This window comes from Sinocyclocheilus rhinocerous, unplaced genomic scaffold (assembly GCF_001515625.1).
Source record: "Sinocyclocheilus rhinocerous isolate Xijiao unplaced genomic scaffold, SAMN03320098_v1.1 scaffold909, whole genome shotgun sequence".
NCBI classification, from domain to species: Eukaryota; Metazoa; Chordata; class Actinopteri; order Cypriniformes; family Cyprinidae; genus Sinocyclocheilus; species Sinocyclocheilus rhinocerous.
Genome location: NW_015666359.1, coordinates 446121 through 460191, shown reverse-complemented (window position 1 = coordinate 460191; position 14071 = coordinate 446121). Strand labels below are relative to the sequence as shown.

The window sequence follows — 14071 nt, the reverse complement described above, 5'->3', positions numbered from 1 at the left end:
TTTGTAGTAATAAAGCACTCTTTGTGCTTGCAAGGAAGACTGACATTTGTTGAGATTTTGTTTCTGAAGGTAGCCTGTGTTTTATATCTACAAAGCAATGTCAGAAACCGTCATTCAGACTGTTGCAGCCGAATGTTTTGGTCCATCCAGTATCTTGAGGTGTGCGTGTAGAAAGAGGCCAGTTTGGAGCACAACCCGTGCTCTTTGGAGAGGTTTTGTGAGCAAGCCTAGTATGTATGTACATAAAGTTTATATGTTCTTCAGCCAATCAGGTTCCTCTCCTGGTTCTCTGCTGGCTTGTTAGTTGTAGAGAGGCCATGAATGGCAGCTTTGTCCCCAAAAACTCAAATTCCTCCACAGGAATCCAGGAAGTGGAGAGCAGCTTCAGCCAGGTTAGCGCTCCGGCCCCAAAGCATCCAGCTCTCATCAGGGCCAATGAAAGTCATGTGGATATTGGCTTTTTGGCTTTTGAGAACTTGAATAACTCCGCGAACAAGCACAGCATGGATAAATGGATGTATTTTAAACACTGAACACCCTAGCTAGTCTCATTTGAACATACATTGATGCCTATTACCAGTACAAAGTACTTTTGATGTTAGTTCTTATTCTGATATAATGTCAAAAACTATGTTCTGCAACTTTTTAAAATTTTCTTCTTCTTCTTTCTTTCTTCTTTCCACTTCTGTTAGTGGTTTACACCTCATGTCACTGCTAATTTGCATAAACTTGAGCTAAATTTGTGCTTGAGTAACGGTAAAATGTAAATAAAGTAAACATTTTTTTTTTTTAGAAATATTGCAATACACTCTTAAAAATAAAGGTACTTCACGATGCCATATGTCATAGAAGAACCTTTTTTGTCTAAATGGTTCCATAAAGAATCTTTAACATCTGAAGAACCTTTCTGTTTCACAAAAGGTTCTTTGTGGCAAAAGAAGGTTCTTCCGATGATAAAAAGGTAAGAAAGAGATGGTTCTTTAAAGAACCTTTGACTGAATGGTTCTTTGTGGAACCAAAAATGGTTCTTCTATGGCATCTCTGTGAAGAAAGCACCTTTATTTTTAAGAGTGTAAACTAAAATGGCATAAAGCTCAGTTCAAGGCAAATATTTATGTAAGAATGGTTTTACGAATATACACTAGGGCTGCCTGATTTGGCCAAAAAATTATATTGCAATTATTGTGTCATATATATTATTTTTTATACTATGATTAATATATTTTTGCTTAGATATTCAGGCTAACATTTTTGGGGCCTAATCAACCTGGATGTAATAATATAATAATAATGATAACAAATGATTCTTTTTTTTTTATTTTACAGTACACTAGTTATCATAAGCTAAATTTGATTAAATGTTCAGAAGTTATTTAAATATATAAAGTATAAAAATGTAATTGTAGTTAAAGTTTTAGAAATGTTATGTTTTTGTAATTTTGAACAGTTTATATAGTTTATATATTTTTAACCGTTCATATAGTTAACTATATATATATGTTTTGTTTCAGTTTTCGTTTTATTTTCATACATCTTAGACTAAATGAAAATAAGAAATGGCACCCTGGCATCTAACTGAAATTAAAAGTGTTTTTTTTTTAAATTTAATTTATTTCAGGTATTTTTTTTTAAATGATAGGGTTTTTCATGGCTTTCATTTTATTTCATTATAATAACCCAGGTGTAGTCACAATGTGAGTCTATTGTGGTTTGAACCGTAGATATAGTGTATTTTTCCATCGTTTTAACCCAGCGCTTTCCCGTAATCTGCCTTTGGAGTTTCTTTTCCTGCGTTATTTAAAGCTTTTGATTGTGGTCGGTCACGGTCAGTGGGATTGTGTAGTGATCGTCAGTGCAGCTGTGTGGTCGGTGTTGAGTGGCGAGTTAATTTTGCCTTACAGTGATATGGGAGGTCTTCTGGTCACACAGAGCCGCGGAGAGATTGTTTCTCTGACCAAGCCTTAGATGGGACAGTGTGCTTAAGGAGAGATATACATCTGTGTATTTGTGTTGTTGTGTTAGTGGTTTGTGTTTCTGTGTATTGGTGAGGGTTTGTGGCAGGACTGACCCGCTACGGATGGAGGAACATATCATTGCCCGGCTGTACTTCGCTTTGGCCCGCAGTTTGTAAAAGCAAACGACAATTGCGTTTATAAATGTATTTAAAGTAGCATAGCTAGGGTGAGAAGTTGCATTGGTATGAATGTTAAAACGAGTGCTGTCAAACGATTAATCGCGATTAATCGCATCCAAAATAAAAGGTTTTGTGTATATAATATATGTGTGTGTACTGTATATTTATTATGTATATATATATAAATGCACACATTAGAGCTGCACGATTAATCGTTAAAAGATGGCGATCTCGATTCAGACAACCACACGATCTCATTTCTATCTAAATATATACATGCATGTTTGTGTATTTATATAAACATAATAAATGTACACACACACATATATATGATGTACACAAAAACTTTTATTTTGGATGCGATTAATCGCGATTAATCGTTTGACCGCACTAGTTAAAACGCAGTTCATTACAATAATAAGCATAGCCTTATACACGACGTGTAAACAAAAGGCAAACAAAGAGAATAATAGTTTTTTTTAAAGGAAAAAATAATGTCGCTACTTCAATGAAAGCTTTTAAATCCTCAGGGACACTTGCCCCATAGACTTCAGTTGTAACTGAAGGAAAAGATGAAATCATGTATGTTAAAGAATGTTATGAATGCTGTCCATAGAGATTAACTTGATTGAATTCAGGATATCCCTTTAATGCTGTATAGTATGGTAGTTCTCCAAAATGCTTGCAAACTTTAGCCATTATGAATAAGGTCTGAAGATGATGACAGACTTTGCTGTTTGAGGACAATAGAGATCTCACAGTGTCAGGTTCATGGATAAAGATCTTGTATCCTGGAGACTTGCATGTACAGACATGATTCTGCTTTCCATAGGCCTCTGAATACAGACGTAATGACTGCTGTCTGCGTGAGGAAAAACCATGATACGGGCGGGGCTGGTTTACGTAGAGCATTTGGTGATATTAGCTTTTGTCAAGAGTTCTGTGGGAGCGCATTCTTTGCAGGCGTAATCATAACCGCATAAGAAAACACAAAAGTAGTCCGAAGATTTCTTTGTCGTTGGTAAAGACTACAGATAGCTTGCTTGTAATGTTGTGCTGGTTAGATTACTTACAAATTGTAGTTCGGTTCTGATTCCAAATTACATGACAAAAACTGTAGTTAGTAACGTAATCCATTACATGACACATTTGAGGTAATATAATCAGACTACTTTTTGACCTAACTAGTTAATCACATTGATTTAAATAGGATAATCTTGTACCATATCGATTAAAAATACAAAGAAAAAGAACGTTACGTTCTTTGTTATTGACAACATGAAGTGCATTAAAAACTGGGGTTCAATAACTCAACCAAAATCAAACACTCAATCAAAGTGAAAAAAAGATGAACTATTTGTTTACCTGCATGTCATGTGACCATTAAGAGCACCATGAACATGCAAAAGTGTTACTAAATAATTAACTTTTTACCTTAAAATCCCAGAAGACTGGCTGAAACAAAAAGTTTGGGAATCCCTGAACTACATGTAAACAAGAAATAACATGAATTTGTGAGTTCTTTCAAAGGCGTAGTAATGCATATAACCCAGTGCTGACCTGATCATCCAAATAAAAATTAATGTGCTCGTGAGTAGTTGATGCAAATGTTGAGAAAACACTTCTTAAAACTGAAATTATTTTGTACATCCAGTGGTCAAATGCTGTGTGGCCTCTCAATTTTCTGTGTAATTATAGCCACATTACTTTTTGTGTGTGAACATCCAAAAAACTGAAAGACTTTCTGAGTAATAATATAAACATAAACGATAATCTATTTTAGAAAGGACATTTTAAAAGTTGAAAAAGAGCCATTTAAAATAATTTATTGCTATTGTGTGAATATGCAATTATGTAATCAATAAAAAAGTAACTGTAGTCTGATTACAAGTATTTTTAAATGTAATTTAATCTAATTACAAGTACTTCATTTTAGGATTATGTAATCCAGATTATAAAACGGAGAGTTTCGGTCCTTGATTCTGATTGGCTGAGCCGCGTTCGAAGCTGTTGTAAATTACTCTACAAACACACACCTTTGTTTACTTCTGTGTGTTGCTCGGCAACCACTTTGTTGGAACCACAACTGTTTCTGAGGAACTACATTGTTTGGTGGAAGAATACTGTTTTTATTAATATCATTACACTTTCCCGTGAAGCCGTGGTTTACAGTGAATTTATAACAGCTAAGGGGCGTTGTTACACCCTTAGCTGTTATAAATTCACTGTAAACCACGGCTTCACGGGGCTTATTGCTTTAGTACACGTTATCAGTTACTACCCAGCTCTGCTGATGGGTAAGGAAGCTAAGGTGGTGGCAAGACACAGAGTATGCTGATGATATAAAATTTAGCAACATTTTGAATATTGTAATAATTAAATGAAGTATGGCCTACTTGGTCTCAAGTATAACCTACTGACACAGGTGCAGGTGCAGATGATAGACATGCAGAAACAGGGTTTCATAGGCTGATGTGACGTTATGTCAGAGGGAATTAAAGAGAGGTTATTTAGCTCCTGACAGGTGCAACCTTCCTTCACCCCCTCAAACATCAGCTACACTCATGAAATATCTCTGTATGGTCCAAACTTCAGTCACTCATCACAGCTGTTTATTGAATATGTTGTACTCCGCTCCACAGGGGATCCGGGCTTCATTTCCCATTCCCAGTGCATGCTGGTCTTCTCCCAGCACGAGCTGTGCTCGCTGGAGCGGGACTGACTACTGTCTGTCTGTCTGAATGGGGCGTCTTCAGAGCTTCGCTCTGCGGGGTAGAAAATGGGCAGAGGCGCCAGAGATTAGACCCTGGAGACGCCTGTCATTCACAGGGCCGCGCTCTTTTTTTTGTCTAGAAGTAAAAGTTGGCACGTTGGAAGAATGCTGTTTTTACAGGAGTGATATGAAACCATCAGTTGTGTTTAAAGATCATTACTGGTGTATCAGCTTTTGTCAGCCAGCAAGCGTGAACTTTACTATTGCTCATAGTCCGATTAGGGATTTAAAGTCCTAACTAGGGAAGGGGCTATATAGCGAATTTCGAAATATTGCAAGCCAAAAAAATGAATGAAAGTTGAGGAATCAATATATTCTCTGTCAAAATTCCCTATTGCTTCCTTCTGTTTTGAGCATAAAATAGAGGGCGTAATCTCCATCTTGTGTGCAGCAGTTGCCTTCAAACACATTTCCATTATATAGAAAAGGCTGTAGACCGTGATTGAGAATGGTCATCCTAGGCTGATATTGCTAGAGAGCTCTTTGGCTTTCATGTAAAGTGCAAAAACAAGACATTGGTAGCTGACCAGATTCATCAACAAATAACTCTGTACTAAAGCAATAAGCCCCGTGAAGCCGTGGTTTACAGTGAATTTATAACAGCTAAGGGGCGTTGTTACACCCTTAGCTGTTATAAATTCACTGTAAACCACGGCTTCACGGGGCTTATTGCTTTAGTACACGTTATCAGTTACTACCCAGCTCTGCTGATGGGTAAGGAAGCTAAGGTGGTGGCAAGACACAGAGTATGCTGATGATATAAAATTTAGCAACATTTTGAATATTGTAATAATTAAATGAAGTATGGCCTACTTGGTCTCAAGTATAACCTACTGACACAGGTGCAGGTGCAGATGATAGACATGCAGAAACAGGGTTTCATAGGCTGATGTGACGTTATGTCAGAGGGAATTAAAGAGAGGTTATCTAGCTCCTGACAGGTGCAACCTTCCTTCACCCCCTCAAACATCAGCTACACTCATGAAATATCTCTGTATGGTCCAAACTTCAGTCACTCATCGCAGCTGTTTATTGAATATGTTGTACTCCGCTCCACAGGGGATCCGGGCTTCATTTCCCATTCCCAGTGCATGCTGGTCTTCTCCCAGCACGAGCTGTGCTCGCTGGAGCGGGACTGACTACTGTCTGTCTGTCTGAATGGGGCGTCTTCAGAGCTTCGCTCTGCGGGGTAGAAAATGGGCAGAGGCGCCAGAGATTAGACCCTGGAGACGCCTGTCATTCACAGGGCCGCGCTCTTTTTTTTGTCTAGAAGTAAAAGTTGGCACGTTGGAAGAATGCTGTTTTTACAGGAGTGATATGAAACCATCAGTTGTGTTTAAAGATCATTACTGGTGTATCAGCTTTTGTCAGCCAGCAAGCGTGAACTTTACTATTGCTCATAGTCCGATTAGGGATTTAAAGTCCTAACTAGGGAAGGGGCTATATAGCGAATTTCGAAATATTGCAAGCCAAAAAAATGAATGAAAGTTGAGGAATCAATATATTCTCTGTCAAAATTCCCTATTGCTTCCTTCTGTTTTGAGCATAAAATAGAGGGCGTAATCTCCATCTTGTGTGCAGCAGTTGCCTTCAAACACATTTCCATTATATAGAAAAGGCTGTAGACCGTGATTGAGAATGGTCATCCTAGGCTGATATTGCTAGAGAGCTCTTTGGCTTTCATGTAAAGTGCAAAAACAAGACATTGGTAGCTGACCAGATTCATCAACAAATAACTCTTTATGCACTATATATTTTTCTGGTAATACTTTATTTTAAGGTGTCTTTGTTACACGTTACATGTACTTACTATTATAATAACAATAAATTATGCATAATTTATGCATGAATAACCTTAACCCTAACCAAATAGTAAGTACATGTAGTTAATTAATATTACTCAGTACTTAAATGTATAATAACATTGTAACAAGGACACCTTAAAATAAAGTGTAACTTGTTTTTAACGAGTCAATCAAAAATTTCACAAAACAGACTCGCAGTTTCTAACGAATTATCGGTTTAGTTCAGACTCTGAATCATTCACTGAATCATTCAGAGTCGTTACTGAGTTCACAACTGACTCCCAGTCAATTTTCGGTGGTGTCCGATTCGAAATAACCCAGGAACTGAGTATCCTTCAGGTTATATTAGCTATGCACTCAATGCACTTGTGCCTTTGAACTGCCATCTTTGTTAAGTGATTCTGTAGTAAGTTGTTTGGCTACAAAATGCTTCATACTGTTTTATTTCTTGTCCTGCAATTGATCAGCCTCAATGTAGTCAATTATTTTTGAAGGTTTATTTGTTTGTGATAGGCCTGGGCAATATGTCAAAAATATCTGAGAACATTTTCCTTAAAAAAAATCCCCCACTAAAACATTAGCCACCCAATAGCAACATCCTGGCAACTATCCACATCATCATGGAATTGATCTAGCAATCATTTAGAGTACCATAGCAAGCACATATGAACTTACTACTAAAAAACTCATTAACCACCCTGGAACCATCCTAGCAATCCACTCTAGCCTAGCATGTTTTCTTCACGCAGTAAAAATAGAATACTTGCATGTATTTTGAAGTGAAATAATGTTGTCCAAATGAATTAAGGTAATGTTAAATGTGAAAGCCCACACTTTGGGGTTCATGGTGCATGTTCATACAGGTATTCAAACACTTGCCTCGCATGCTTTCCTTCAGTAAACTCTGCATTTCAGTAGTATACAATTTAGGCGCTTATTACACACCATAGCCACACTTTGATCTGAAATGAGCCCAGGGCCAATGGTTTTACTCAAATACATAATGCTTAAGGTTATCGTTAGGGTCAGAGAGACTGGTCAGCATTGAAAGGTCTTGTCTCGTCTAGCCCAGCTGGGCCTGTCTGTCTAAAGCACACCTGGGCGTCTGGCCTTGAAGTTCCAGCTGGATGAAAACAAAGAATGAACTGAGAGTCTGAGGGAGGCGTGAGGGGGTGTTCTGCTTTTTCTCAAAGCTACATTCCTTCACCTGCGTTTCAGCATCTTGCTAATCAACATCACAAATTGTCCGTCTGGACCTGTAAGCGCTGGCACTGATCTGCTAGATTAGTTCTTTAGGTTATCTTTCTTCATGCCTGTGCTTTGTTTTCTTCTCCCGATAGTGATCCTGGTGCAAGCCGCCTCGTTCTCTTTCACCAAGGAGCCAAAATCCCAGGATGCCTTGCATGGGCGCAGTGCCATGCTGCGCTGCGAAGTAAACGACCCTCGAGGTGTCGTCTACTCCTGGAACCACAACGGAGAGACGGTCACCAATTCGGAGAGACGATTTCTGGAAGGGGGCAACCTGAAATTCACTGCTATTGACAGGACGCTCGACTCGGGAAACTTCCAGTGCTTTGCCTCAAAGAACAGCACTGGTGAAGAATCCCACACCGGCGAGGCCTCCTTCAATATCAAATGTGAGTGTAACACTCAATATATCCCTTCTTAAAGGGTTAGTTCACCCAAAAATGAAAATTAGCCTGTGATTTACTCACCCTAGATGTAGACTACAGCTCGGACAGGAAAAAAATTATCCAGTGCAATGGCCCTTTAAAACTTCTGACAAAAGCCCATATGATCCCGAGCTCCAATCACCAATTCCTACTGCAAAAGCAGCCTCTGCATTTTTGTCTGTCTGAATGCTGCTAGCACGGCAGAAAAAAACAGTGAGGGGAAGGAAAACTGAAGAAATGTGAAAATCCAACGTACTATAACATGGCGAGCGGAAGTCCTGCGCAAATGGAGTTATTCGCGGACTCCTTCGATGCTAGAGACCCCGGATCAAAATGGTACAGTAGACAACGACATTTTGATCATTTTATATCCATATTTTATTTATTGTAATTTTAAACGACTTAGCTAGGCCGATTAAACTTGCAATAGTTTGTCCCGGGATGTGTCTGAGTTTTGAATGTGTTAGATATCGTGATGTCGCCAATAAATTTGACCGCGAAATGAAGTTTGCAACTTGCACAGAACGCCGACAGCCACAGAAATTGGAAGGTTAACAAGAATGCAACGGCCACAATAGCTACATTGTTGCATTTAAAGAGTTAAATTCTCTCATATCAGTGTGGAGGATCACGTCGTGACTGGTGCTTTTTGTGGACATTGATGCATGCAAAATTAAAAGCTAATTTATTTTTTTTATTCCAAATATACTTTTGAAATCAGAGACTTTGTTGCACGGGACGAGACCGAATTCATGTCACAACACTGTTAACTTCACATCATGACCTCAAAAAATGTGTGCATCCTCCATCCATAGAGTTAATATTTCAGTTGTGCAATAACTGTGAGTCTCCAAATACATGCTGAAGGCGCTACACTTTTTTTAGAGATACAGGAGCTTAGAAACATTATAGTTTAAATACCATTTTTATGATTAGATTTTAAAAAAAATCCAAATGTTGCTACTCCTAGATACAATTAGACGTAGCCCAGAACAAACATAAGTTATTTCCAGAACTGGACATTTTTTACGTCATTGAAATGGAGAACAAAAAAAAATTAAGTTATGAATCATAATGAATCCGTTTTCTTTATTTCAGTATTTCCTTGACTACCTCTGTAAAACAATTTTTACAAATCCTTATCCATTAAAACATAACGATCATATATAAAGGAGTAAAATAAGAAAAGAATGATAAATGAGATGTCTTACAAACAGATTTTTTCTTAATCAGAATTCGTTTTTTTTTTTTTTTGTATTGAGTATTTTAATATTTTATATTCTTAATAAACTGAGGGAGAGCATCAGAGAGGTTGCGGGGATGAAAGCACAGCAGTGTTGATTTTAGGAATGCTCATTAAAAATAGAGCATGTTTATTGTAGTACAGTGGTGCTGTAATCCAGAGGCCTCTTCACATCTGGAAGCCGGGTTAATATTTGGGTCAGGTCATTACTTTAGTGTCACGACCCTGTCTTTTTGACCTCCAGTTGCTCGCTTGACTTTTTTCACATGACCCTTAAAAACTGTTGTTATTTTTTATTTTTTATACAGTGCATTTCCTCTTTGGCTGTAGTAGACAAAAAATTAAGTTTAATATGCATTGTCTATTGTTGGTTGGCATGTGAAATGAGTCAGAACCCTACGAACTCCTTTACGCCCCCATTAATGCATTGTTTATGAGAATATAATCAATTTTAGACAGTCACCACCAGAATATCACTTGATGATAACATTAACCAGTTTAATTTCCAAAACTCTCTGTAATAACAGAAAATGAGCTGTACTTCTTCAGCTGCATCTATTGCACTTGGTGACTAGTTCCCATTGCTAGTTAAGCATTGGTGGTAAAAGCACCAAGGTCATCATGGGTTTTAGATGTATACTGAAAAAGCCTAAGATAAATTAATAAATGCATTGAATGCACTCTAGAATGAATTGTTGCATGATGATTTCCTAACGTGAACATACATGAATTGGCCCTTTGTTAACTGTTCCTCATGAAAGCGCTATGAAAATTTGTGCTTTAGGAAGAGCTGAAATAGAACGACTCCTGCTAAACTCTGCAGTCTTGTCCTTTAGTGCTGCGGCCTGGAAAAAAGCATCATGCTGAGGGTTTTTATGTAACCTTCTATTCAGGACATTCCTGCCCACCCTTGTCTTTGAGGCTTCGTTGTCTCTCAGTGCTCTGCTGTTGGGGTCACTTAAATCCATGTGACAAGTGCTCCTCAAACGGCTCCCAGCATTCAACTCGAGTCTTGTTCTTATTATTATCAATGTTGAAAATAATTGTGCTGCTTAAAGAGATAGTTCACCCAAAAATGAAAATTCTGTGATCGTTAAGTCACCCTCATGTTGTTCCAAACCTGTATGACTTTCGTTATTTTGAAGAATGATAGTAGCCATTGACTTCCATAGTATAGATTAGAAATAATATTATGGAAGTCAATGGCTACCATCAACTGTTCGGTTAGCAACATTGTTCAAAATATCTTCTTTTGTGTAATTTTATCAAATCAGCATGAATTAAATGCTACTGCTAGTATGCAAATATGATGAATGTGTATGTATGCATTCTTCGAAGGATCCGTTTGCTAAATCTGTACAATTTAATCTTTATCAACACACATTACCTTCCTTCTCCTTTTCGGTTATGGAAAAGAGAAGACATTTATTTCCCTGTTTCACAGTTGTGTTTCTCCCGGTGTCTGTGTTGTTTGTCAGGTTCAGTTCCTCACATTGCTGCATACTTAGGTCAGAGTCTGTACATGGAGAGGAGTTGGCCCATGAGCAGAGTTAGCAGATCTGTGGCAGTTTGTGTTTGTGCTTTATGTGGCAGAGACATTCCAACTCCACAGGCTCTTCTCTTGGCCAGAACTCCTGACTCAGCTCCTTCTCACATAGCTCAGGCTGAATTCTCCTGGCAGTCCTGCTCTGGACATGGTAACATAGCAGATCACAGTCTACAACCTTGATTATGTAACACTCAATATATCCCTTCTTAAAGGGTTAGTTCACCCAAAAATGAAATTAGCCTGTGATTTACTCACCCTCGAGGCAAACTAGGTGTATATGACTTTCTTCTTTCAGACGAATCCAATCGGAGTTATACTAAAAATGATCCTTGCTCTTCCAAGCTTTATCATTGCGGTGGGTGTTTCTGTTCAACAGTCCAAAAGTCGTCAAATAAAGCACGCGCATCCATAATAAAACGTGCCTTACATGGCTCCGTGGGTGAATAAATGCCTCCTGTAGCGAATCCATGCGTTTTTGTAAGAAAAATAACTTAATATCGTAAAAATACCTTTAAATATCGTAGGACGTATGCGCAACGCACGCGCCTCTGAGATATGCTAGTTTCGTGAGTTTGTTTACAGGAGCAAAAGAAGCAAAGTTTCCTTACTTTAGCAAAGGAAAACCAGTCTCCTCTTGGCTTATATCGAAGTCCTCTGACGTTTTTCTTTACAAATCCTCAGTTTGTGCTTCTAATTCATGACCGGCGTTTTGTTTTGTTCTCTCTCCGCGTTCCTCACTAATCACGGAACGCCGATGTCTTGCGTCATCCGCCGGAACTGCTTCCGCTTATGACAGTCAGCAGAAGTGAGAGAAAAGTGTTTATTACGTTTGAAATATGGATATTTATCTTACAAAAACGCATGGATTCACTACAGGAGGCCTTTATTCACCCCCCGGAGCCGTGTGAGGCACATTTTATGATGGATGTGCGCGCTTTATTTCACGTGATTTGGACTGTTAACCAGAAACACCCGCCTACTGCAATGATAAAGCTTGGAATAGCCAGGACAATTTTTTATATAACTCCGATTGGATTCTTCTGAAAGAAGAAAGTCATATACACCTAGAATGCCTCGAGGGTGAGTAAATCACCGGCTAATTTTCATTTTTGGGTGAACTAACCCGTTAACAAGTTAGTCAAACTCCCTGTGTTTGCTGCCTCTTGCAAGTGCTTGTAAAAACACATGTGAACCATTGGCCCTTCCTAGCCATCCCACTTCACCCCCTTTGCGACTGCAGCAAGCTAAACAACGCCCGCGTGAGAGAAGGTTATTTTGGGCCAGCAAGTGGAAGCCAGACAAAGCGCCCCTTTATGCCCAATGCCAAGATTAATTGGTTGAAATGCAGCGTCCGGCTGCTTGTGTCAGATAACAAGTAAGGTCAACTGAATGGAGAGGCCTGTTTTTGCGGCGGGCGCAAAGCATGACCAGATGGTGTGAATGGGGGAGTTTGTTTTTGATAATGAGCGCCGAGAGTTTCGGCAAGGGTTTTAGCCATCTCCTGATCATCAAGCTGTTAGTCTTTAACGTGTCTTGTCTTACAGGGTTGGAAAGTGGCCCGGTGAGTCTGAAGAGTCCAGAAACAGAGGCAGAGATTCAGAGCTCCACGCAAGTAGTGCTACGATGCAACATAGACGGACACCCACGGTGAGGAACTGCATGTCTGATTCCTAGCCTTCGATCAGAAACATGCTGTGGATGCGAGCGCATTTAGCTACACCAGCTCAATTTCACATGCAGTTCGTAATGCAGAGCAAGTACTCCTTGCGTTCTTGTAAAGGTCCAGTTATTCTTAATTTTCAGCACTCTGCAACATCTAGCACAATATAGTATACTCTAGATTAGGGGCGTCCAATCCTGCTCCTGGAGGGCCAACATCCTGCAGAGTTTAGCTCCAACCAGCTCCAGCACACTTCTGGAAGTTTCTAGAAAATCTGTAGACCTGAATTAGCTTGTTCAGGTTTGTGCGGCCCTCTAGAAACAGGTTTGCCTAATCCTTGTCTAGATGGACACCTAATGGACCTTTTTTCTTTTGTCTGTGGACAAGCATGTTTGTGGACTATGTGCAAGAACATCAGTGGACTATGCTGAAAAATGAAACTACGTCACACGCACTGTCCATGAGCCAGAGCAAAATGCAGACAAAGGAATTATACTTTCTGTTTAATGCACATGGTGTCCATTTCTGCTACTGACTGGTCACTATCATGCAGAGTTTAGCTCCAATCCTAATTAAACACATCTGAATAAGCTAATCAAGGTCTTCCAGATTACTAGAAACTTGCAGGCTGGTGTGTTGGGGCAGGTTGCAGCTAAATTCTGCAGGACATTGGCCCTCCAGGGACAGGTTTGGACACCCTTGGCTTAAGAGGTGTGTAACTTATATCCAGCTACCTGAATAACGTGTCCTATTAAATGAGGCAGAATTTGAAGGTAAATTGTCCATTTGAACATTTTGTAAGCACGTTTAGTAGGGCTGCGATGATACATCGATGCAGAATTGATTCTGAGATCTTCCTGATGCATCGCGATTCTCTCTGGAATCGATTCTGAGCTGAGATTTTAACAGCAGATGGTGCGCTACTCTAGTTTTTATCCGCACACTCAAATGCTCCTGAAGAAGAGCGCTGAAGATAGGGGTGGGCGATATGAGCTAAAATTCATATCACGATATTTTACACTGTTCAGGCGATATCAATATGAGAAAATTTTGGAAAGTCTCTTATGCTCACCAAGGCTACATTTATTTATTTATTTTTAAATACAGTAAACACTGTAATATTGTGAAATATTGTCAAATTAAATTATCTATTTGAATGTTTTAACATAAAAGGCTACTGTATTGCTGTGATCAAAGCTGAATTTTCAGCATCATTACTCCAGTCTTCAGTGTC

General features: G+C 39.0%; 1 protein-coding gene across 2 annotated transcripts in view; it reads left to right on the top strand.

The window, feature by feature from the left end:
- The window catches only part of LOC107732247 (inactive tyrosine-protein kinase 7-like), a 54684-nt gene that overhangs the window by 14936 nt on the left and 25677 nt on the right, over nucleotides 1-14071 (top strand). For both annotated transcript variants that reach the window (XM_016543527.1, XM_016543526.1), the window contains exons 2-3: nucleotides 8053-8349; nucleotides 12722-12824. In XM_016543527.1, the coding sequence (XP_016399013.1) occupies nucleotides 8053-8349; nucleotides 12722-12824 (400 nt within the window). The remainder of the gene's footprint in view (nucleotides 1-8052; nucleotides 8350-12721; nucleotides 12825-14071) is intronic.